The sequence below is a fragment of the Gymnoscopelus braueri genome, assembly GCF_963280865.1.
Source record: "Gymnoscopelus braueri genome assembly, chromosome: 8".
Lineage (NCBI taxonomy): Eukaryota > Metazoa > Chordata > Actinopteri > Myctophiformes > Myctophidae > Gymnoscopelus > Gymnoscopelus braueri.
Genome location: NC_137609.1, coordinates 43,877,910 through 43,904,529, shown reverse-complemented (window position 1 = coordinate 43,904,529; position 26,620 = coordinate 43,877,910). Strand labels below are relative to the sequence as shown.

The following is a 26,620-nucleotide window of genomic DNA, read 5'->3' as shown; positions in this document are numbered from 1 at the left end:
TGAAGGAGGGAGGTTTGTTGGGGGTGGGGGGGGCTGTTTTGCTGTCACAGATGAGAGAGATGAGGGCCCGGTCGAAGAGATTAGGGCGTCACGGATGGCGTGACGCTCTGGTTTTCCCAGCGAGCGGGAAAAGGGGGTGGAGAGGCACAAATCAGAAGGCTGGCAGAGAGGGCGCCATGTGTTGCTTTATGTCTCAGTGGCTTGTTATGTCAACCCCCCCCCCATCCCATCCCACCAGCTCCAACATCCCGCGCGCGCCTCCTCCTCCTCCGTGCTGTAAGCCTCCTTGGTTCTGCCACACTGCATCGATTTCTCCATCCGTCTCCATATTGAACCTGTCTTCTCTCCCTCTACGCAGGCTGACAGTGAGGGCAGAGTGTCCCATGCACCTGGAAGACTTCCCGATGGATGCCCATGCATGTCCACTAAAGTTTGGCAGCTGTGAGTGTCCTGCTTTCAGACACACGTGCACACACACCCCGCACGCACGCACACACACCCCCACCCACACACACGCGCGCGCACGTCGACCACACTGTTTTCCAACCCCCGAACCGACTAGAAGCCCGCGACCCCAGCACCAGTTCCCTGATAGGGGCTGACAGGCCTGGTAACAGCTGTTCTCCCAGAGGATCTGTCATCCTAGACCCCCCCCCACTCCCCCCCCCCGCCCAGTCCCCTCCGTTCGGCCCCGCCGGGCCCTCGTAAGACCCCGCCAGGCGTGCAGTGCACAGACCTGTGTTTATCCTGGGCTAGCGCTCTCGCTGTCATATTTCCAGAGCGTTTGCGCCAGCTGCTCACCGCTGCCAGCTACCCTGACCCCAAATCATCCTTGAGAAGGCAGAACGGCGCGGAAGAGAGAGAGAGAGAGAGAGCGAGGGAGCTTAGTGAGAAATTAGAGAGAGGAGTGAGTGGGTAGGTGGGTGGGTGGGTGAGGGAGAGAGAAGTAGGGGGGAAGGACACACCGAGAGACAATGGAAGGAAGTGAAGAAAAACAGACAGGGGGTGAGCAATGCGTCTGCTCGGTTCTGTTTAAATAAATTAAAAAACGGAAAAAAAAACACAGCACACCGTGAATATTAAGAACGAGCTTTCAACCCCATCACTTTAAAACAGGCCCCAGTGTGTAAATCTTTCAGCGCTGCTTCTCTCCTGCTGCAGTCTGCAGTCGACCCATCCTCTTGCCTCTGCAGTGCTACAGCCACACACTGCAGTTTTGACAGGTCGGTCGCCGGGGAGAAGGAACGTCCGACTTTGCTGTTTTAAGGTCATGTCATCCTGTTGGTGCTGGGGGTGCTTTAGGTCTCTCTACCTGTTGTAGATATGAGGCCTGGGATGGTCTGAGAGAGGGGGGGATCAGAGGCCATGAAATGAGGTTTAGCTTAGATCAGTGGTTCTCAACCTGTGGGTCAGGACACCAAGGGGGGTCCCCACATGATTTTGGGGGGGAGTGGGGGGGGTCCCCAGATGATAGTGAAGTGCCAATTTAAGGACAATGTAATGCCCTTTACCTCAAAAGGGAAAGGAAAAAGACCATTACTGAATGGAAAGTAATCAACAAACTATACTATAAAAACTGGTCAAACATTGGCCAAATTGTCAAATAATATAAGAAAGAGGCAACCTTTGTGAAAATAGCCGATCTACAAGCTCACAACGCCTCGCGTTGCGAGGCATTGTGAGCTTGTAAATCTGCTATTTTCACAATATTTATCTGTGGAGTCAAATACAATTTAATAGCCCAACTCTTACAATTCCAAGTGCTTGTCAGGGTGGGGGAAGGGTGGGGGGTCCCCAGTTCAAATATTATTTATTATTTTGGGGTGTTGCGGACTGAAAAGGTTGAAAACCACTGGCTTAGATGGGCTAAGACAAAAGGACATAAGGCGAGTTGAGAATTGAGTAAACCACGACATGAGGTGAGACGAGATTGGATGCGACGAGAACAAAATGGGAGGAGTCAGATAAAATTTAGACGAGATGAGTGGAGAACACAAAAGAATGATTCAACGAAACGAGATGAAGGGACTCGAGATAAGATGAGATGCAACAATGGAAGGAGACAAAAATAGAAAAAAGATGCAGGCGACATGAGATGGCTTGAGAGTTTGTCGTTTCCCTGTAATCTCAAGCAAATCAAAGTTAGCCTGGAAACCAGACGAATCTGCCACTGCAACAAAAAAAAAAAAGCCCTTGGCAGATTTGGTCTGGCACCGCTCAGTTGTGATTGGATTTCACCCCCTCCGAAGTAGTAAGGGGCCAATCAGGGTCCAGTATGCAGTGGGGTGGGTATGGAGGCATTTTTTTTATTGACCCTTGGAAATGCGGGTTCCACACAGAGATTCCACATAATATATACGCAGTGATATTAGTCTGGCCATGCTAGGCTAAATCAAAGTGTCTGCCACAAGGCAAGCGCAATACACAACTCTTAAGCATTGACTGCCAGAGTTTATTCATAATGTACTCACCCCCAGAATTGTTATATCTATTAAAACCGTTTGTCTGGCTGGGTTTATAAACACACACGACAGATAAAGCAGCACTCAAAGAGTTACAGTACGTTTTATATCTAAGTCTCCATTCTCTATCTCTCCGCCTCCCAAATATCCGGTGGCTGTAGACGGATGTCCGCCCGCTTCCGCAGGGCATCTTAGCTTAGCTTAGCTTATGATCGGGTTTCAGATCGTTGGTATACACAACGACCATAACTGTTCGTCGTCCAGAGTAAAGAAATATACAACCGGAGCTCTCCGTTCGTTTTTAATACCGTGTGAAAAAAACGCGCTTTGCCCTATTTTGCCTAAAAATCACATTTTTCAAGCTAAAACTGAAAACCGGAAACGGAACCCACTGATTTTGCATCCGGGTGAGTCGGAAGTAAGTCGAAAGGGAACATGATCTCGGAAACAGCGCAATCGTCTATTAAACCACAATTAACCCATTAAGACCTGGAACTGTGTCATTTTTAGATTTGAGCTAAAAAGCATTATTTTACACTTTGGCTATTCAAAAATAGCAGATATACAAGCTCATAGCGCGGCACCGAGTGCCGCGCTACGAGCTTGTAGATCTGCTATTTTTGAAAAATCGTGAAAATGTGTGCAAATCTTTGAATATAAATACTTTTAAAGCGAACATTTTTAACTCAAATCTTTGCTTCTGGGGGGTCCCTGGAACAAAATATTTTGATGGGGGTCCGCGGCCAAATACATATAATTTTGGGGGTCCTTGACATGAAAAAGATTGAGCACCACTGATATAGAAACATACGTTTTTCAGAAAACTGTTGGGATTTAGGAGACATGTAGAATCGGCTTCAGGTCTCAATGGGTTAAACAAGATCTGCGTTCTGGCAGCCCACGGATTAATTCAATAGAACGCAGATCTGCGTCTATGGCAGTCAATGTGTTAAGTAGCAATAATTGTACGGCGACTAAATCACGTCTTTGTTTATCTACGTCCGTCAGATGCCTACACCCGCGCAGAGGTCGTCTACGTGTGGACCAGAGGTGCCGCCCAGTCTGTGGTGGTGGCCGAGGACGGCTCCAGACTGAACCAGTATGATCTCATGGGACAGCATGTGGATTCGGGCGTGGTCCAGTCCAGCACAGGTAGGTCCCAGTTCTGACCTATGACCTTTGTGACAGTTTTGTAGTTTTGCTGATGCAGCTACGGGTTCGAACCCATTCAGACCGGGAACGCGTCTGTGTCATTTTTAGACTTGAGCTAAAAAAACAACAACATTATTTTACACTTTAGCTATTCAAAAATAGCAGATCTACAAGCTCAAAGCTTGTATATCTGCTATTTTTGGAAAACAAATTGAAAATGTGTGCAAATCTGTGAATATACAAGCGAACATTGTTAACTCAAATCTTTGCTTTTGGGGGGTCCCTGGAACCAAATATTTTGAGATGGGGGGGTCCGTAGCCAAATACATATCATTTTGGGGGTCCTTGACAATTATGATAAAGTTTGAGCACCACTGATATAGCAACATACGTTTTTTTTTAGAAAACTGTTGGGATTTAGAAGACATTTGTAGAATCGGCTTCAGGTCTCAATTGGTTAATCTCTCGACCAGAGTGCTCACATCATTGTCCACGCCGACTGCACACTTGTTGTAGCTTTCCGAACCAACTCTAATTTCCGCGTGCCTGTGCACTTCCAGCCCCAAAAAACTGAGCAGGACAGTCGGATAGAGCCGTCGTCCGCTCAGTTGACAGCCTCCAGCATATCGCTGCTGCACAAACACAAAGCCACTAACAGCTCATTTAGTCATGCTAGCCGCGGCTTACTCCGGCTGTACTTTTTGGACAGCTGCATCGCGTCTCTTCTGCATTGTCAAAGGCGCGCCTTACAGCTTTGCTAACCGGCGACCATGTCCCAGATTTATCATCATCGTCCCTACCGGCCACTATACAGTTGTCCTTTTTCCTAGCTCTCCTGCACTCTTTGGTCTATTGATACTGGGGGAAAGAATTGTGACAGCATAAAATGGGTGGCCCATTTGCGGTGACATTAGCTATTAGCTCAAGTTAGCTCGAGCAATGCAATACCCTACACAAACAAACAAACGCTCTCACACACACACACACACACACACACACACACACACGGACACGCACACGCACACGCACACGCACACGCACACGCACATACAAGGCCTTTTATTGGCAACATGCTCCCAAGTGCCAGTACATAGCAAGTGCAATTCCATAAGCTGATTCAGTGCCTAGATTGATTTATCAAAGCAAATTTAATTAATTTTGCTTCCCTATCAACTAAGAGTGCATTGATTCCCGGGTGTTTGCTGGCCTCAAACATAAATGCTGCCTATTTATTACAACCTAATTAATTTCTATTGATGTTACAACTACTACTTCCCCACTGTCTCTCTCTCCCTCCGTCCCTCCCCCTCTCTCTCTCTCTCTCTCTCTCTCTGTCTATAAGTGGCTCTGAATGCATTGATGAATTGGGCTAGGCTTGGTTATCGAGTTAGTTGATGAATGGCTCTCATAACAACACCAATAAATCTTTGTTGCAATAAAACGGCAGCCTGAAAAACCATAAAACTTCGGCAAAAGCACTCCAGACCAGGGACAGATAGATGTCCCATCTACTGTATGTTATTTTTAGTTTTGACAGCGCAGCCCAATAACGCCATTTAAAGTACACTCTGGAGGTAAACTGCCAGTACGCCACTGAGATAGATAAGCCACCATGCAGCATATCCATATAGTTATTTTTTCTTAATAGGGCTTTAAATTCGGTGCAGGAGATAACAATGCCTAGAATGTCGGCGAACTGGTGTTAAACTTGCATCGGAGTGCACTGGGTCGAGTGGTTTTCCTGCGATTCATACTGTATGAGTTGACACCATCGTTTTGTCACTATATCCCTGCGCTTGTGCTAACTGTCTCTCCGTTGTGTGCCGGCCACAGGAGAATATGTCGTGATGACCACCCACTTCCACCTGAAGAGGAAGATCGGTTACTTTGTGATCCAGACCTACCTGCCCTGCATCATGACTGTCATCCTCTCCCAGGTCTCCTTCTGGCTCAACAGAGAGTCTGTTCCCGCCAGGACTGTGTTCGGTGAGTCGTCCGGCCTATAGTCAACGCAACCTCGGATTTGTGCGCAAAGCGCTTTGAAACGAACCGATTTATCACAGGTACATCCTAGCGAGTTCTTTGCATAGCGCAAATAATGCAAAAATGAGGTGGGGAGAAAAACTAAACAAAACAATAAAAAAAAAAGATATGACAGTCATATTATACCAGGTTGTGGCAGTGCTCATGTGGCCTATAGTTGCTTCTTTTGGGCTTGTTTTCCTAGACCTGGTTGCTTATTTCTCTCACTAAACATGGCAACGTTGAAAGGCGAAATGAGGAACAGCGCCACAGATCATAGAGATACATACAGTGGCCGAACACAGTATTGTGGGTCGTCTTTAGATCCCATATTCTGAGAGGACATTGAGCCCTCATTGGCTAAATGACCAGCCAATGAGGAAAAAGTCACTACTAGCGAGTGTAGATATAGACCAGGTTTGGCAACCAAGTAAAAAAGAACACGCACGTCACATACTCCAAGATGTAAGATCATGAGTCAACCCCTTGCCAATCTCTGCTAGCTCTTGCTAGTTTTAAATCTCGCAAGGTACCACAGTGATGAACTAAGCAATTTTAACAACTACTCAGTGAGCAGTGGCAGCCTAATTTGTGTCAGGACCCCACATGTATTCCCCATATAAGAATCAGATTAAAACAAAACTGTTGGAACATCTTATCTCAACTTGGCAATTAATATATATAAGACTTGTGTCTCCATTGTTGCGTATACATATCCCCCAGACTGTAGCATCTCATGTAGCCCTATTCTATTCTATTCTATTCCGGAGCTGTCTCTGCAGCAGTGAGATGAACACAAATTCTCTAATGAGCTGTGGCTGGCTGCAGTGGAATCTGAAGCACGTGGCTCAGTATGAATGGAGATTTACTTGCTCCGAATCTGTGTGCACGAGGGCATACAAGTGTGCATGTCTATATGTACAGTACCTGCGTATGTGCACTCATTCTACGCATGTATGTAGAATGTGTGTGTCTATGGGTGAATATAGGCCTATGTATAATGTGTGTGTGCGTTTATCTGTCTGTCACAGCGAGGTCTTACATAACACAGTCCAAAACTAACACTCTCTCGCTTGTCTGCAGCATGCTCCCCAGCAGCATAGCAGTTGGCTCGATGTCCTTGAGTTACCTCATCTCTCTCTCTCTCTCTCTCTCTCTCTCTCACACTTTCTGTATGTCTCTCTCCTCATCCTACTCCCTCTCTCTCTCCCCCTCTGTCTGTCTGTCTCTCTGCCTCTTCCTCCCCTCTGTCTGTCTGTCTCTCTGTCGTTAGTGTCTCCCCTGTCTGAGCTTTCCCAGAAACATAATAGAGACCGTCTTAACTATGGCACCCGAATTTCCTCATTCTCCTGCAAGTTTTTTCCTCCCATTCCCTGCAGTGTGTGTGTGTGTGTGTGTGTGTGTGTGTGTGTGTGTGTGTGTGTGTGTGTGTGTGTGTGTGTGTGTGTGTGTGTAGGATGATTTCATTCTTGCCTTAAGCTAATGGCGTGAGAGAGTGTGTGACAGAGAGAGAGTTTATGTGTGTAAGCAAGCACACATGTAGCATTTTGTGCATGCATCTCAGCATGTGCTGTACTATGTATGGAATCTGTATATATACCGTAGCTCTGTGTGTGTGTGTGTGTGTGTGTGTGTGTGTGTGTGTGTGTGTGTGTGTGTGTGTGTGTGTGCGCGCGCGTCTGTTACACTGAGATGTTACATAACGCAGCCAAAAAACGGCAGTGTGCATATGGTAGTGGGCTACCTGCGGAGCTCCGCACGTGTAGAGGGGAAGTGAGGATGGCCTAGATTCCATTGAAACCATTATCTAGGGCATGCGTGTCCCTTATGCCATCAACTTTGGTTCTGCCTCATAGGCGTGCATGCACGGGGGAACGTGCACACACACACACACACACACACACACACACACACACACACACACACACACACACACACACACACACACACACACACACACACACACACACACACACACACACACACACACACACACACACACACACACACACACGTGCACGCATGTACAGTACACACACATCACACACACACACACACACACGCATGCACGCACTCGCACGTACAGTACACACACATGTGCATGCACACAAACACACACATAGTACAGTATGCACCACAGGTATATGATCACACGCACACGGCAAGGCACGCACACATACATCATGATGCACATGCATGCGCACACTAGGCGTGCACATACACGCGTGGACATGCACAGATGCACATTAAAAGCGCGCATGCGTAGAAATGTGCATGTACACGCGCATACGCAGCTAGGTAGGTCATTGATGTGATTAGTATGCATGATTGGAGACAGGAGATGATCGAAGGGGCTACGAAGCCAACGCCGCTGTGAATGATTCATTAAAAAGACGTACATGACAAGAGAGAGTCTATACTGCCCGATTTAATCCTCTCATTACTGACCGGAGACAAAGCTGTGTGTGATCTAGTGAGAGTCTCCTCTGGAATATGTGCGGTTGTTATGTCATCATGCAAGTTCCCAAGGTTCTTGTACTTGTGATATTTGGTGCTTTAGCTACGGTATTGTATGACTATATGCTGTCAGTGTACGTTTGCGTGGTGATGTAATGGACTGGATCTCGGCTCTGGTCGCGGACCCAGAGTTTTCTGTGCTGAATTTACACGGTCTAGAAAAGGGTCTGTCTGTGAGTCATGGTGTGTGTGTGTGTGTGTGTGTGTGTGTGTGTGTGTGTGTGTGTGTGTGTGTGTGTGTGTGTGTGTGTGTGTGTGTGTGTGTGTGTGTGTGTGTGCGCGCGCCACATTTCTTGTGCACGCTGCCAGCAGGCAAAAAAGAAAGCACCTCAATGCACCTTAATTTTTTCACATAATGTTTTGCATATCTGAAATAACTGTAAATGTCGATGGCGGTCGGATCGTGCTGCTTGCCCAAAGATTTTGTCATACGTCTCAGATGACTGGAGTCCATGGAAACCACAGCGTTATTAGATCCTGTCATTCCACTGTATATTATGATTAAAGAAAAGCCTGCATACTAGACCTTTTTTCCTTTTCAACCAGAAATGCGACGTTTCAATCCTGTGTGTATCCTCAAGCAAGACCTGAGATCTCATCCAAGCATCTGGCGAGGGGCTGTTCACATGGCAACTATTTCTACTGGTTTTCATTCTAGACATGTTGTCAGGGACTCATTTAGAACTTAGAGAACCCCCATAGCTACAGTATAGCAGAGCTGAGAAACACGGGCCTAGAGCGTATGGCAGTAACCTTAGTAATTATATTCATGCTGCTGAGAGAAAATATTCTGGAACCTAAAAAAAAAAAGAAGATGGGTGGCAGCTGATCTCTCGAGTGCCAATTAGCCCTGTGATCTTCTCAGATCTGAAACGCTATCCAATGCTAACGCGCAGGCTGAATAGCAACCACGGCTATGCAAACCCAGGGGGGAAAAAGAATGCTGCACATGAAATTGCAAGTTTAAGTAAGGTCAAAAACAACTGCTGCTCACTGCAGCAATGCTCCCTGCACTTGTGAGGCTCACTGGTTATTTGTCTTTGCCACTTGATATCGCTGAAGCATGCTGTACGACGTGATGGTGATGTCTCTTTAGAGGCAATTACGGTCTTTGACATTATAAACAAAAACATTTCAAGGAATGATGTGCTGCAGAACAGAAGGAAAACAAAGAAACAAATAGCAAGCTTTGAAATATCTGTCGGATGTTTTTGAATGCTGATCCGAACAACTTGTATAATGGATGTTTTCGGGTGTACAGAGGTGTGGAGAAAGATACATCAAGGAAATGCTGCTGTGTGATTCCTTGTCTGGTGGTTCAGAAAGACAACAATATAAGACGGGGTCCAAAACCGATGCGGCTCCCATGTATGATCTTTGCAGTGGTGGAAAGTAACTAAGTACATTAACTTAAGTACCGTACTTAAGTACAATTTTGAAGTATTTGTACTTTACTTGAGTATTTCCAATATCCAATACTTTTACTCCACTACATCTCAGAGGCAAATATTGTACTTTTACTCCACTACAATTATTTGAAAAATGTAGTTACTAGTTACTTTGCAGATATAAATTATTACATTATAAAACATACATTAACCACTTTAGCCCTATTTTATACATAGGCTATTTGAAAATAGCCGATCTACAAGCTCACAACGCGCCGCGATACGACGCGTTGTGAGATTGTAGATCTGCTGTTTTCAAACATTTTTGTACTTTTGATACTTTAAGTATATTTTGATGCCAATACTTTTTTACTTTTACTCAAGTAACATTTTGAACACAGGCCTTTTACTTTTGAGTATTTTGAGTATTTTGATATTGTGGTATTGGTGCTTTTACTTAAGTAAAAGATGTGAGTACTTTTTACACCACTGGATCTTTGAAATCATACTGATGTTGACGTTAGTCTTGCCCAAATATGGAGACGGCGGGACGTCGGTGCACGTCTTTTTTGTTGTTGTTGTTGTTGTACGTTTTGCATGATTTGATTGGTAGAGAGGCATTGTGTTGTAGACTAGAGGTCTTCACGGGCCCGAAGCTAGATTGACCCGTGAAACTTGATTTGAGATCCGTTTTTGTCCGAGATATTTACAGAACCAATCCATGAAATAAAAAGTGCCACTACTTCACAATGGAATCTAGCAGCTACGTAGAGTAGCAGCCTACAATAAGAGACAATGACACTAAATTGCATTTGCGTGCAACTTTGATTCCATGGAGACATAGTTTGATGTGCTCTCCCAAGTCGGTGAGCTGACAGCTGGCAGTCTGGCATGCATGCGTAGCTTAGTATTTCTGCATTATTTTACGCTGCAGTAATCTGATCCTAGGTCAGCCTAATCATCGCGCCGCACTTCATGCTTTTCTCTTCTGATCAGCACTGAGTATGGGTTTTCTCGGAACCACTCGGGTATTACACATAATTATAATGAGACCCGGGATCCAAGGTAAAATAATTTGAACCGACCCGGACCCGAGAGACGTTGATACAAAAATGGTGCATTTATATAGCGTCTTTATCCAAGGCGCTTTGCAATGATTGTGTAATACATTCACCCATTCACACACACACACACTCATACACCGATGGTGGAGGAAACCATGCAAGGCACCAACCTGCTCATTGGGAGTAATTAGGGGTTCAGTGTCTTGCTCAAGGACACTTCGACACTAACTTTTGGGGGAGCCCGGGATCGAAACTGGGAACCAAGCGGGCGCTCTACCTCCTAAGCCACTGCCGCTCCCAAACACGGACCCGGACCCGGATGGATCATGGGTACTGTCGGGTACAGTATTTTCGGTTTGGGGGTGGACCCGTAAAGAACTCTAGACATAACTAGCACTTCAAGGTGCTTGCACTCAAACTTTTAGCATTACAGTCACTTAGCTTCAAATTTGGGCACGGTTTCAGCCCCATCCGAGCACCTTTGACTTCCGTTATAAACTTGAAAACTGCACCTGAAATGAAAAATATGTTCTTCACATTTAGAGCATATCTGTGGAGATATAATTAACAATTATGCCAAAGCAAATTGAATTTTTTTTTTTGCGTTAAAAGTCCCATCTTAATTACTTCCTGTCAAACTAAAATATACTGTGTGATTACATCAGCAAGCCCCTGAATAATCATCAATCATGATTCCCATTCAATGTTCCTCCACACAAAGCTGATTATCATTATGGAGACACTACAGGGCTTTGAATCTAATTCAAGATGACGACCGGACGGTGCATTAGAAACACTTTAAACTTAAACTTACACTAAAATATGTATCTGAAAACATTTGAGGTGAGCTATAAGCAGTGCATAAGCATGCTTTGGCACCGCCTCTCTCTCTCTGCCTCGCAGTGCATGAGTCCCGACAGCAGAAGGGATCCCATAGCCGAGGGAACGGTAGGGTTGGCTGTGATCGGCTGAGACACAACCAGCATCTGTTTTACTGGCAAATTTCACAATAAAGATCACACAAAAAGTTGGACTTTAAAGTTAAATATTTAAAAAGATATAAAACATGTGAATTACTATTTGGCTTACTAGCAGTGTGCACAAGACATTAGACGCTGATCAGTCCAGTGGTTTGTGAAATCAGCTCCAGACAGACAGCCAGACAATATAACCGAAAAAAGAAGAATTCAGTGTCATACTACATTTGAATCACGTATGGTATGAGGTTTTCAACTTCATTACCCCTGCAAATACCACTTTTCTGCTTGGGCACGCTTCTTAATTTAGCCTCAAAAATTGGATTTATTTTTGTACCGTTCAACCTCCATCTTGCAAGAGCCAACTGGCACCCATGATAAACTTCCACCTCCTGAAATATGAGCTCATGTTCATGCTATGCACACACGCGACCTACTTTGTGCATCGCCAACATATATCCACATGGTCCAAATCTGACACAGAAATCCTATTAAGATGATCAAATGAAGCACAAGATACACAGTATGAATTACATTATACCTCTGTGGAGCAAAGACCCCAACATGAAATCCTAACCAGCAGCATGCCCCTTAGAGATGGATAGGCAATTTAAAAACACAGCAGTTGGTAAAGTTACCTAATTTTTTGTGTCCCAAATGAAAATAGGGAACAAAACAAAATCCGTCAGTGATGGTAATAATATTGTGGTCCCTCATACACTCCTATTAATATGATTCTGTGTGTTTTGAACTCAAGAGTTTACAAAATGTGATCAAATGGACCTTTAAGGATCCATTTATTCACTTTTGTACGCTCTTAAATGAACGAGTTAAATGAATGCTGAGAATTTTATTGTGTACTTGCATCAGCCCTTTACTTTGTGCTTTCTCTCCCTCTTACCCTGAGCTGTCAGAGCAGTGATCAAAACATTACAATTCTCTCTGCTCTCTTCTTAACACATCCACTGCCAAGGGCTAATCTCATAATGTACTCACCAGTGCCAAGGTGTTTTTGTTGTTTTTTTCATGTCGCCATAGATCTTGTTAAAATCCTTAAGATTGAGCGCTACACAGTCTGTTTACATCCGCGCGATCTCCCTGTATCTCCCAGTGAAAACCACGTGTCAAACGGGGCATCCATGTTTGAGTTAGAGCGGATTACGTTAAACAGTGAAATGCGAGGAGAAAAAACTACAGGAAGAGAATTGAGTTTCAGTTTCGTCTGTAGAACGAGGGCGGGCGTGATCGTGAAAACCGGATCCCAAATAATTCTATTTCCTGTCATCAAACCGGAAACGGAAGTGGATCAAAAAAAATCCGAAAGTGCACCCGGACCGCGCATGCGCGAAAAGACCGCAGCCCGTAGGGCTACGGTCTCGGCGCTTAACAGTTGGATTTAACGGCCCGTAGGACTACGGTCTTGGCAGTTAATGTGTTAAAAGCAGTCGGCTGGGTATTTGTTGTCTCTGCCCTGGATGTGGTTTTGTGCGTCTGCTAATTAAGGGATAGCATCCTGTGTGTTAGAGTGTGTGTGTGTGTGTGTGTGTGTGTGTGTGTGTGTGTGTGTGTGTGTGTGTGTGTGTGTGTGTGTGTGTGTGTGTGTGTGTGTGTGTGTGTGTGTGCTCTACATGCATATGCTGCAGTATTCGTGTTTGGCATGCATGTGCACATATTCAACTCCACGTCGGTGTCCATGTGTTTACGATTGCAAGCTGACATCAAGGTTGGCACAGCCGCTAGCAAAAAGTGTATGCGTGTGGTGTGTGTGTGTGTGTGTGTGCGTGTGTGTGTGTGTGTGCATGGGTGCATACGTACGTATGCGTGTCCGCACGCGTGTACGTGTGAGTGTAGTGCGTGACTGCCAACAGAAGCACAGCTCTCTCAGCAGCATCGTCACACTATTCTTCCCAGCGTTGACAATGTCAATCCATGTCTTCTCTCATACCGGGTCCGGAGTGAAGCTGTGATATTGGAAGTAATGGTTCAATGTTTGCCGTTGGCAGAAAGAGAGCGAGAGAGAGAGAGAGAGAGCGAGAGCGAGAGCGAGAGCGAGAGCGAGAGAGAGAGAGAGAGAGAGAGAGAGAGAGAGAGAGAGAGAGAGAGATGAGGCTTTCGATATTGATATGAATGAATCACTAGCCTACAGGGTGAAACATGATAGATGGACAGCAAGGACAGCCTCGCTCTGAGGTGTGATTGTCAGAGACTGATTGACGGTTTTGCGTGCGCAGACTGCGCACACACACACACACACACACACACACACACACACACACACACACACACACACACACACACACACACACACCTTTTCATCAATAAGTAGTACGAAATACACAATACCAGTGCCATCAATACATCTAGATGCAACTCCATAACTCATTTGCAGTTGACCTCAACTATAAAAAATAAATCTATACTGGAGAGAGAGAGCGAGAGAGAGAGAGAGAGAGAGAGAGAGAGAGAGAGAGAGAGAGAGAGAGAGAGAGAGAGAGAGAGAGAGAGAGAGTGCAGTCCTCGCTGTGCAGCACCTTACTCAAACAATCTGTGGTGTTGATGAACATTTTAGTTGCTTTTGTGCGGAATAACACTTTAGATGCCGATGGTGGTGCTATAACATTTCACCAGCCTTTTAAGAAAGCCGTGGTCAATCATAAAGTAGCAATAGCTTTTGCGTGCTGTTGGAGTAGCACTGAATGCAATGTCATTTTAGAGGCCACGATGCAGCATTTCAGAAATATCTAGATACAAGATAAACGTACAATTCTTTATTACATTTTTATCCAGGCGATTTCTTCTGCTTGCCTAGTAGCATTGGTAGTACATTGGTAGCGGATGTTCTAGTTAAAGAGGTGGTGCCATGTTTTTGCACTTTTTCTGTTTTTCATGTGTCTATGAGGTTGATAGAACTTCATTAAGCCCCCCGGTGGTGTTTTTATGGTGTTTTATGTCTTCACTGACTATATGGAGTTTCTTCCTGGAGGCTGAAACCTTGAGGGTCAAACGTGCCAATAGAGAAACAGCGCTTTAGTGACATCACAAAGCCCACACCCTCCCCCTCATTATCATAACACAACAGGTGTGGGCATGAGGAGGAGGAGGGACTAGGACAGGTGGGTGGTGCTAAGGTGGTGGAGGAGGTGCTAAGGTGAGAACCAGGTATACTTAATGCACTGGTGGGTGTGTCTACATAAAAACAACATTTTAACACTTACTGTACACTTTTTTTTTGTTGAAAAAAATCCTTACATAATAATAATACCTTATGATCAGGTTTTAGGGTTGAAAAATATCATGGCACTCCATCTTTAAAAAAAAATATTTTTCTTTAAAGGGGCTACACCATGAATTTTTACTTTTCCTTATTTTTTTTGTGTTTTTGGTCTCTACCTCTCTTCTATCCCCAAAAATACCCCAGTTTGAGCATTCAGGCTTTCACAGCATATCTGGGGTTTTATGTAAATTGGTCTCAAAACAGGCCAAACTGATTTCCCCCCGCACGTAACGTCACAAGTGATACAATCCCTCCCGTTTTCTTTTTACTTTTTCCACACAGAACCAGGAGATAACGTGCATACAAACTGGCTCAATAGCGCCACGTGCCAAATCTGGACAATGTGGTATTGCAGGTGAAAGTGCTTTATAAGCCAGAGAGAAGTTAGTTGGAATGAGTATATCTGAGGCTTGATTTAGGCTCAAACCTTTTGAAAAACGTTTGAGGGACATAAACAATATGATATTAATTATGAAATATATTTTTTAAATGCATGGTGTAGATCCTTTAAATGCTAAATGCTTTAGTTTGTTTTAGTGTTAGTTTAAGTTTTTTATACTTTGGGTTATTTGTCAGGTACAGGATCGTAAGGAGCCAGAGTAAGTGTAGGATATTTTGTACTAAAAACGGTGGTGCCGACAGCTATAAATCTGGTACAGTACAGTGAAATAAATAGATTAAGATTTCATATCATCCCAAAAACAAAAACTAAGGGCATTGTGTCTATAATTTCAGTTTGTTTTAGTTCGTTTTGTAAACACACAATACAGTTTCAGTTAGTTATCGTTTTTATTTATTTCAGTTAATGAAAAGTATTTTTTTTTAATATTAGTTATTTCGTTAGTTTTAGTTAACTATAATAACCTTGACACACACACACTCACACACGTTTGTATTGCTATACTTGTGAGGACATGAAAATGTTTAACCCTAACCGTAAACCCTGAGCTGTGCTTGGTTGCGCACCAGTGTCACACACTGAACATAGCCGATCTACAAGCACACGCATCGCAATGCATCACCCCTCTTAACCTTGTCATTCATCACTGGAAAACTCTAATATAGTTCGCTCCACAATTTGCCTTCCTGTGCCATCCCTCTCTATATCTTGACATTTTTCATCTTTCGCCGTTGTGTGTGTGTGTGTGTGTGTGTGTGTGTGTGTGCGCGTGTGCGTGCGCGCCTTGAGTGTCTGCCACTGCACGCGCAAGTGAGTCTGCACACACAGGCAAAAACCTTGTTAAAAGATATGTATCGTATAAATCAAGTGTCAGTGCTTGTGCACACAGAGCTAAATCGAGTGGAAGGGGCTCCGAAGAATTGAGTTACACCACTATTAATCCAGTTAGAACTTTCCACGTCAGTGACTTTGTTCATTAACAGCCTTCAAACTGACTCCCTCAAGTCTATTAGCCCAACATGTCAAATGGAGTCATTTAAAGCCAGCTCCATATGTCCTAATGGATCAACTTGCTTCTGTTCTAAATTATTCCTAAAGGAGGCCCACCATTGAAAGGTTTGGTTCTCCGTGGATGTTGTGAAAACACCTGCTCACACACACACACACACACACACACACACACACACACACACACACACACACACACACACACACACACACACACACACACACACACACACACACACACACACACGTGAAAACGAATGCTGCTGTGCCGCACCCTCTGCCCCCCACGAGTAACCAACTTTGTGGCTCTGAGTGCAATTCTCACACTGTATCATCCCAAATTTTAACATCAGCATATATTTTTCCCCCTCTTTCTCTCTCTCTCTCTCTCTCTCCCTCCCTCCCCCCCGGTAAATATAAGTTGGAGGAGTTGTTTCCATGACAACTGAGCTTGCCATCGTTGCACGGCAGAATAAATATGAGCCTGGCCAGCAGAAACCATTTGAGAAGAAGACTCCGCGGCTCCCGGTTGTCTCGTCTTCATCCTCCCCCCCGGTTCACAACCACCTGCTTTACCGGCTAATAAATTACCCGATAGATTGACGTCCCCCCCCCCCACATCCCCCCCGTCGCTCCATCCATCTCTCCCTTCTCTCCCCTCCGTGACAGCGGCCCCCGTCTCTCCAAACGAGCTTACATATCCTCAGTGGTGGAAAGTAACTAAGTACATTTACTTAAGTACTGTACTTAAGTACAATTTTGAGGTATTTGTATTTTACTTGAGTATTTCCAATTTCCAATACTTTTACTTCTACTCCACTACATCTCAGAAGCAAATATTGTACTTTACTCCACTACATTTACTTGAAAACTTTAGTTACTAGTTACTTTTCAGATATAAATTATGATATAATGAAACATACATTAACCACTTTAACCCTATTTTATACATAGGCTATTTGAAAATAGCCGATCTACAAGCTCACAACGCGTCGCATCGCGACGCGTTGTGAGCTTGTAGATCTGCTATTTTCAAATATTTAGTACTTTTACTTTTGGTACTTTAAGTACATTTTGATGCCAATACTTTTGTACTTTTACTCAAGTAAGTTTTTTATTCTGGACTTTTACTTGTAACAGAGTATTTTTATATTGCAGTATTGGTACTTTTACTTAAGTAAAGAATTTGAGTACTTTTTCCACCACTGCATATCCTCCACCCACACACGCGCCGTCTCTCTCTGTATCGCAACGTTCCTCTCCCTCGCCAACGCTGGCAACGGCGCCTTCCAACACCGCTTGTTCATCATCTCTCCCACCATCTTTTTACTGCCACCGCACCGCTATACGCCCCCCGTGGCGCTCTCCTCAGTGCAGAACCCGTGGCGCTGATGTGTTTCTCCCTATGGGCTTCGGCTCCACCCGGGGTCCCCCGCTGAGCCTTCTCTCCTTGTCACAAAACAGTGGGCCGTGGGGGTGGGCGGTGGGGGGGCCCTAGTCTGTGCGGGAACCTTTGCTGGCTCCCCTCACTCCAAACTAATCTTGTGTGTAACGCGGTGTGCGTTCTCCCCTTCACCTTCTCCTAGCGTGTACTGGATGCTCAAAGAGAGCACACTGCCTGCCTGCCTGCCTGCGCTAATGCAGTCATTTATTCATGCGGTTTGCGAGGCTCGTGTTTAACCCATTGAGACCTGAAGCCGATTCTACATGTCTCCTAAATCTCAACAGTATTCTGAAAAACTTATTTTTCTATATCAGTGGTGCTCAATCTTTTTCATGTCAAGGACCCCCAAAATTATATGTATTTGGCCACGGACCCCCATCAACATATTTTGTTCCAGGGACCCCCCCAGAAGCAAAGATTTGAGTTAAAAATGTTCGCTTTAAAAATATATATATTCAAAGATTTTTGCACACATTTTCACGATTAAAAAAAAATAGCAGATCTACAAGCTCGTAGCGCGGCACTCGGTGCCGCGCTATGAGCTTGTAGATCTGCTATTTTTGAATAGCCCAAAGTGTAAAATAATGCTTTTTTAGCTCAAATCTAAAAATGACAAAGTCTTAATGGGTTAACCCGTCCAAGCCGGGAACGCGTGCCTTTTTAAATTGTATTTCTTTGGCTATTCGGAAAAAATAGCAGATGTACAAGCTCAGAGCTCAGAGCTTGTAGATCTGCTATTTTTTTTAAATCGTGAAAAATTTGGTGCAAATCTTTGAATGTGTATATTGTTTAAAGAAAACATCTGTAACTCAAATCTTTGCTTCTGGGGGGAGGGGGGGGGGGGTCCACGGCCCAATACATATCATTTTGGGGGGGGGGTCCTTGACATGAAAAGGTTTGAGGACCACCACTGACAAAGGAAACACGTTTTTCAGAAAACTGTTAGGATTTAGAAGACATTTGTAGAATCCCCAGAAGCAAAGATTTAAGTTACAAAATGTTTGCTTTAAAACATTCGTGACACAGATGCTTTTCCCGGTCTTAATGGGCTAACATGGGGATGTTTCTAAAGATGACAACTAGAATTTGGCACTTGTGCAGTGGCTGTGCTGTGCTGTCTGCTTAAAAGAAAGAGTGAGGATGACGTGTGTTTTTTTCTTTGTTTTGTTTTGTTGGGTTGTTTTTTTGCCTTTATTTAATCAGGGTAAAAGCACATTGAGATTTTCATGTTTTTTTTTTTTTTGTGGGCCCTGGTCAAGAAGGCAGCATACATTTAGCTTAAAACCTATGGGTCCCTATAGGTGACCATTTGGAAAAAACTGCTGATATATATTTTTTTAAAACCTTTTCTCCCCAATTTAGTCGTTATGCCAGTTAGATCCTCCCCACACACATGTCTGTGTGTTGTCACTGTGGTTTTACACTTCTGGCTCACCTGCCAGTGAGGAGCCCCTACCGGATGGCCACACTCCTCCCACCCAACACTCCCTGCTGACAGAGCATAGCAGAGCATGTTCCCACAAATTCAGTTTTCACAGTGGGAACATGATATAGAATATGACAACATTTTTTGATCACATTTTGAAAAAAAAAAAAAAGAGTGAACTGAATACTAAAGGTCCTTACACACCGGGGCGATTTTTTCGTGCGAATAATACGCTTTTTTTAAAACCTTATAAAGTCAATGGAAGCGTACATGGCGCGAAAAAGCGGAAAAGCGAAGCGAAAAAGCGTCTTTTAATTATTCGGAACGAGTCCGAATTTTGCGTATATTCGCACATTCGCCGGTGTGTAAGGACCTTTACACTGCGTTTCTGCCGAAATGCTAACGGAGCCCATTAGCTGTTTTGAAAAGCTCCAAATAGACAATCTTTAATTACACCAGCAAATAACATTCATGACCTACTTACAGCTTTGTAAATCGCATGCACACCTCATGCCCTGCTTGATTATGAGCAGCATAAATATACAAACACACACCCTGTGTGCTTGTCACTCTGATATCCAACAAATCCATCAGGTACCTTTCTCAATTATGGTTAATGACGAATAATTTATTTGGCTCCGACTAATGAGAGCATTATCAATCCATTATGTCTCATGTAGCGGGGAGCGTGCTCAGTTCTGCCAAAATGCGTGTGAAGAGAGAGTGCGAGGGAGGATGGAACGCACATGATTCATCGCTAGCTCTTCATCAGAACAGAGGAAGACAATTTCATGAATCTGATGGCAAACTAACATTTTCGGGGGCTGACATAATCGTTCACTGCCAGCTGCTTTCGAGATAATGTGGTCTGTGCACTTTCATCTTACCATCTTACCATTTTTCTTATTTTTTTTCTTTTGCCCGGGGGATAAAAAGAGGCTTCTTTTTCTGGACCAAGAAAGGACTTCTAATAATAAGTTGTGGTCATATAAGAACAACGCTCTCAGCCAGAGAGCGGCTCCGCCTAAAAGATTAATTAAAAAACAAAAGAAAAAAAAGACCTTTGTTTTCAGCGGGCAGAAATGATTCTGTACGAAGGTTTTAGGCACACAGCCCACACAAAGGCATGTGATTAATGAGAATATTAGATCTTTAACAGCTGGTTAGCAAACGGACCACATCACACAACTGTGGCTCCAAGAATGAAATGAGTTGTGTCAGTTGTCCAGGGTACCGCTCTGTGTATCTCTCTGTGGTGGAAAGTAACTAAGTACATTTTTTAGGAATTTGTACTTTACTTGAGTATTTCCAATTTCCTATACTCTTACTTCTACTCCACTACATCTCAGAGGCATATATTGTACTTTTACTCCACTACAATTATTTGAAAACTTAAGTTACTAGTTACTTTTCAGATATAAATTATTATATTCTGAAACATACATTAACCACTTCAGCCCTATTTTATACATAGGCTATATGAAAATAGCCGATCTACAAGCTCACACAACGCGTTGTGAGCTTGTAGCTGTTTTCAAATATGTTTTTTACTTTTGGTACTTTAAGTATATTTTGATGCCAATACTTTTGTACTTTTACTCAAGTCAATTTTGAATTCTGGACATTTACTTGTAACGGAGTATGTCTATATTGCAGTATTGGTACTTTTACTTAAGTAAAGAATTTGAGTACTTTTTCCACCCCTGGTATCTCTCTGCTCAAATGGCAACCACAAACTCCCCCTTGAGTTCTGGTCGCCATTGACTCCCGGTCCTATAGATCACAAAATAGCGCAGGTCATTACTTGCAGAAGTCTATCAATGTGTCAGTATGTGTTTGTGTGTCTGTCGTACGCGTGCCACGTGCGCGCATGGAAGCGTCCTCCACCATAATTTATAATTAATGATCGAGCCAGCTGTTCCTTAGTTCCAGCCGTTTGGGCTGTGTGCGCCCAGGCAGAGGGGTTTGTGGGTTGTTTGCCGCAGGACGGATGTTGTTGTTTGGTGTGTAAACATCTGCAGCGGTCCGTGTGGATGAGCAATGCACCGTTAGATACGCGCTGACCTGCTTCCTCTCTCTCTTCCCATACAGCTTCTCACCTCCGCCATCGCTAATGAGCGGGCCTGTCTTATGCTTAACAGCAGATCGCATACTGCGGTGATTCTCAACCTTTTAAATTGGAAGGGACCCCAGTTTTATATGCATTAGGCCATGGGCCCCGATTTGATAAAGAACATTTAAAGGTAGTGTAGCCTAAGTGATATTTTTGTTTTTGTTAAAAGGTTAAAGCACTATATTCTGATAGTAATCATTGCTATAGAGTGTTTGTTCAGTAACAGGGGTCTCCCTGTCTCTCCAGCTCTTTAATAAACAGAAAAAACATTTTCAGTGGTTTTGCATTTTTTTCTGCCAATCAGGAGAGAGTACCCATTAATCAACTTAAAATGTATACAGCTCCAGTTGTAATTTTGCCTGCTCATTTCTTGGTGTCACCACTTCCAATTTCACTTGTTTAATCTGTGTCATGTGCGAGTTCTCTCTCTCTACAAAATTGGTATCCTGACCTGAATATGCAAGTTCTGTTTACTAAAAAGCTGGAGAGGTCTTTGTTCAGTAACTCCCGTTACTGAACAAACACCCTATATCAATGAGGACTATCAGAACATAGAGCTGTGTAATACTTTTAACAAAAAAAATTATCTCTTGCCTTAAATGAATCTCTGGGATCCCTGGGAATGCATCGGCCCCACCAGTGGCATACTGAGTGTACAGGATATTGCAAATCCACGTAAGAGCTACTATGCCTTATCTGTTTCACCCGTTCAATCCCACATGGGAAACCACACCTGGCGGATGGCAGATCCCACCCCTGTACGACGTTACGTATGAGCTTAATGGCCACCATTTGAATAATGGTCACTTGGGGAGGGGAGGCTGCTGAGTTTGAGTGAGTTTTAGAGAATTCAGAAAGGTGTCGTTTGCGCTTTCACCTCGTGCCATACTCGTGAAATCTCCAGGCAGCTGTGTTGATGTGGCATTAAGTCCAGGGCCTTCAATCTTGACATTTAAGATAAAAAAGAAGAGACAGCATACAGAGTATTTCATCCAGTAAAACAGACATGGATTGCTCAAGAGGGAACAAAACTCGACTTGACCACTTAAACCCTATACTTAGTTTACCAGAGTCCCCCAGGTTTCTATGAAGGACCCCTACTGTTTTTGCTCAACTTATATCAATGTATCTTTGCCAAAACATAGCCTATTTACAAGCTTACAAACAAAATGCATTGTGAGCTTGTAGATTTGCCATTTCTACTGAATGTTACAATAAAGAGCAATTTAGGCATTTAGCAAACGCTCTGTATCCAGAGCGACTTACAGTGAGCCTAGATAAACACATACAGTACAGTACATCAAATGCAGAGACAGTGTAATGCCTCAGTAATCTAGGATCATTATGTAAACCAAGAACCTAGCATCAAAACTATTGGATGCCAGGTCAACAAATGAACCTGGCACCTGTCTAAATTACATCTAAACCTTTGCATAAGACTGTATGGTCGTCAAGGAGAGGTGAAGAGGTGAGTCTTCAGATTACGGCGTTGAATTGGGAGTGAGGGTGGAGTGTTGTCCCGGATGTTTTAGGGAAGGCTCAGACAGCTTCCCTGTGTTAGCTGATCTGAGTGAGCGGGAGGGGTTGTAGGGTTGGACCAGACTTTGAAGATATGGGGGTGCCTGCCATACCTTGCTTTTGTGGGCAGTAACTGGGACCGGGAGCCAATGGAGGGAGCGGAGAAGGGGGGAGACATGTGAACATTTTGGCCGGTTGAAGACCAAGCGTGCTGCGGCATTCTGGATCATTTGGAGAGGCTTAAGTGCACATGCCGGGAGGCCGGTAAGGAGGGAGTTACAGTAGTCAAGTTTTGATATGACTGAGGCCTGGATAAGGAGCTGGGCTGACTCGTGGGTGAGGAAGGGTCTAATCCTTCGAATGTTATAGAGTGTAAACCTACAGGATCGAGTGACCGCTGCAATATTTGCCGCTGCAATAAATCACTATCTGAGCATTTTCTAGTTTACTCCTTTCTCTTCATAATGTAACTCTGAGTCTCCAATGCTCCATTTGGATCACATGCTGCTTTGATTTATTGATTATTTTTTTTATTTTTTTTAACAAATCTGTATGGTTAGAGTATATGTTGGGCAACGGAGGCCTAAAGATTAGAGGAGTCTGTGTGTGTGTGTGTGTGTGTGTGTGTGTGTGTGTGTGTGTGTGTGTGTGTGTGTGTGTGTGTGTGTGTGTGTGTGTGTGTGTGTGTGTGTGTGTGTGCAGGGCATTGCTGAAGATGAGCAGCTCAGCTACTTCCCTGTGTAATTAAAGAACTAAAAAAACACCCTGGTGTCAGGTACACAGAGACACCTTCTGGTTTACTTACCCTGCCTGAAGCTCATAAGCCCAATATCTCCCTTGGCCAAGCGGGTATTCCCTCTTGCATGAGCGGCGTATGTTTGTTTTCCCATGCTGGGTGTTACAGTTTGCAAATACCTCTCTCTCTCCATCGAGGACATAAAACTTGCAGATTGCAGCTTTAAGCATATGGCTAATTGACCTGGTACCAATTCATGTGATTCACGCGGTTATCACAATGTGTTACATGATGTGACAGTGAACAGGTTTGCCTCTTGGCGGAGCACTCCCATTCTGGAAATATCTCAGCATGCTCGGCAAGGCTTTTTACCTGTAGGGCACTGTTTTCCTCCATACAGTATAACACAAACAAGACAGCCACGGTACAGACAATGTTTCAATATTAAATATATATTTCTATCTAATCACATCAAACCTCCTGACAATGTATTGTATAAACATGCAATAGAATATTAAAAAAAAAACTGACAATTATGGCACAACAAGCCGCTACAAGCTGTACAGTCCTGCTGTATGTGTTTCAAAGGGCAGAGCAGTGTTAATTTTGTCGACTAAAACTATGACGAAAAATGTCCGTCGAGTACCTTTTTTTCACTGACGAAAACTAAATACAAATTTTGGCTATTTTCAGCATGAAACCAAGTGTAAAATCTGCCATTACGGCGCCATCAAGGCCTGACAAAATCCAACTATAGATTTAGTTGACTAAAATCTTCTGACATTTAGTCGACTAAAACTAGACTAAAACCAAAACCTTTCAGATGACTAAACTAAATGACATTTTATTCAAAAGACTACTATGACTAAACTGGGGTCATCCCGATGTTCACTGGGGCAGAGAATGGCATCCACAATGGCAAGTTTCGGGAACCGATGGTTGCTACTGGGGATAGCCGTGCTAAAATCCTTATTGTGTTATTGTATCACCGGATAAACACGTAACGATGAACATGTTACACTTGCCAAGACCTGAGTTTCAATTTCCTCACTATTATTCTCTCTCTCTCTCTCTCTCTCTTGTCTCATACAGGGGTAACCACTGTACTGACAATGACCACCCTCAGTATCAGCGCTAGGAACTCCCTCCCCAAAGTGGCTTATGCCACCGCCATGGATTGGTTCATCGCCGTCTGCTATGCCTTCGTCTTCTCAGCACTCATCGAGTTCGCCACAGTCAACTACTTCACCAAGAGGGGATATGCTTGGGACGGGAAAAGTGTTGTGCCAGAGAAGGTATTTCAAGCTCCATTCATTGTCAATTATGAATTATGTGCAGACAATATAAACCCCTTAGCTTGTAGATCTGCCATTTTCACCCACGATGACATGATCAAAATAGGGACGCTAGGTTGAAAGTGGTTATATAACTACACATCTTTACATACTGATATATGAAATATTTAGCTAATTTGTGGACTTGCTATAAGTTTAAAGTAACCAAACGTACAGTATTTATTTATTTACTTTGCACTTATGGTTTATTTCAATTATAATAGTACCTCATAATGGTGTATGAGAATGAAGCCATATATTTCAAAGAGGTAATTCCCTCTCCGACTAGGACAGTTAGCACTTCCTTTGTTGGAGGGAACTGGACCAGGAAACATTTGTTGTCGCTTACTCATCTCACGGCAAATGAGATTCATGAGACATGACGTGAACATTAATAGTTTATTGTTTCTCTGGCTGCTCGGCTTGTCTCTACGCTGCAGTTAGCGACACACAACTTTGTCTCCAGCTGGTTTTAAAACAAAGAATTAATGGCTAAGATTTGATTCGAGGCAAATGCTTGGATTAGTGAAAATGTCACTTTTTTGCTATCCATATGAATAACGTGTAATTACAGTGCAAAGCTGCTGAATGCCACCATGTTTCGTTTTTGCTTTGTAAACTCAAAGACCCTGCAGTATAGTTTTCTCCTGATGTCAGAAAAACATCAGCATATTCTTTTCTTATTTTTCTGAGTAATAAATTCAGCCTTAACCACGACCATTTCACACACTGCTCGTAGCTACGTACATATTCTGCTCAAGCTTTGATGATGGCTTAATGCTGAACTTTTTTTTATCCTTGTTACTTTTCCCAACCCAACCCCCATGGAAAAAAATAAATAAAATAAAAAACAAAATATCAGCAAAAGAAAAAGAAGGAATCCCTCCTGAAGAAGAACAATACGACAGCCTACCCGGCAGCCACTGCTACAGCCTTCGCGCCCAACATCGCCAGGGACCCTGGACTGGCCACCATCGCCAAGAGCGCCCCTCCGCCCCCCACCGAGCCCAAGGAGGAACCCAAGCCCAAGCCTCCAGAGGCCAAGAAGACCTTCAACAGCGTCAGCAAGATCGACAGGATCGCCAGAATAGCCTTCCCCCTGCTCTTTGGAACCTTCAACTTGGTCTACTGGGCAACTTACTTGAATAAAAAGCCCAAATTGGGTGGCGCCATGGGTGGCCATTAATCCACATTTGATCCCCTCTAACTTCTACTTGTATTTTTTTTTTCTCTCCTTCTTCCTCAGAAAAAAAAAAGTGTTTATTTTCTGATAAAAAAAAAATGGTGTCCACACTGGTCTGATCTCCCAGTTGCTGCATCGCTTCTACGTTCACATAAATTCAAATATTTTGAAAAATAATAAAAAAAAGAGAGAGAGAGAAAGTTAAAAAAAAAAAAGAAAAAGGTGTGAGAGAAACATGGTGACTTTTGAACGTGTATTGATGGAAATGGGGAGAATGCTACGAAGAAAATAATGCTATAAATAAATATATACCCAAGAGAATGCTTTTCTTAAACTGCACATAGCCCAAAATTGTCAAGGGTCTTTTGTTTGTCCGTTTGCTTTCTTATCTTTTGTTTTGAGTTGATGTTGAACATTAAACCATTGACATTGTAAAAGACAATTGTGTATTTGCATGGGCAGGCCATCGGTTTGTTTTAATATATTTATTTCAATGACAGGTCAACACTGACAGGTGGCTTAGTTTGGCTTAGTTTTTTTTTTTTTTGCTATTCCATTTTCTGTAGATGTTGCTGTTTTTTGAGGTTAATGATTTTTTATTT

At 43.5% G+C, this 26,620-nt stretch overlaps 1 protein-coding gene across 2 annotated transcripts in view; it reads left to right on the top strand.

Moving 5' to 3' along the window:
- gabra1 (gamma-aminobutyric acid type A receptor subunit alpha1) overlaps positions 1-26,111 on the top strand; it is a 32,825-nt gene extending 6,714 nt beyond the window's left edge. Inside the window, exons 3-7 of one of the 2 annotated variants that reach the window (XM_080435525.1) lie at positions 359-441; positions 3,471-3,614; positions 5,448-5,600; positions 24,594-24,796; positions 25,704-26,111. In XM_080435525.1, coding sequence (XP_080291651.1) covers positions 359-441; positions 3,471-3,614; positions 5,448-5,600; positions 24,594-24,796; positions 25,704-26,021 — 901 coding nt within the window. In that variant the 3' untranslated portion in view covers positions 26,022-26,111. Of the gene's footprint in view, positions 1-358; positions 442-3,470; positions 3,615-5,447; positions 5,601-24,593; positions 24,797-25,700 lie in introns of both variants that reach the window. The other variant, XM_080435524.1, reaches the window with a different exon arrangement.
- The last annotated feature ends 509 nt before the right edge of the window (positions 26,112-26,620 follow it).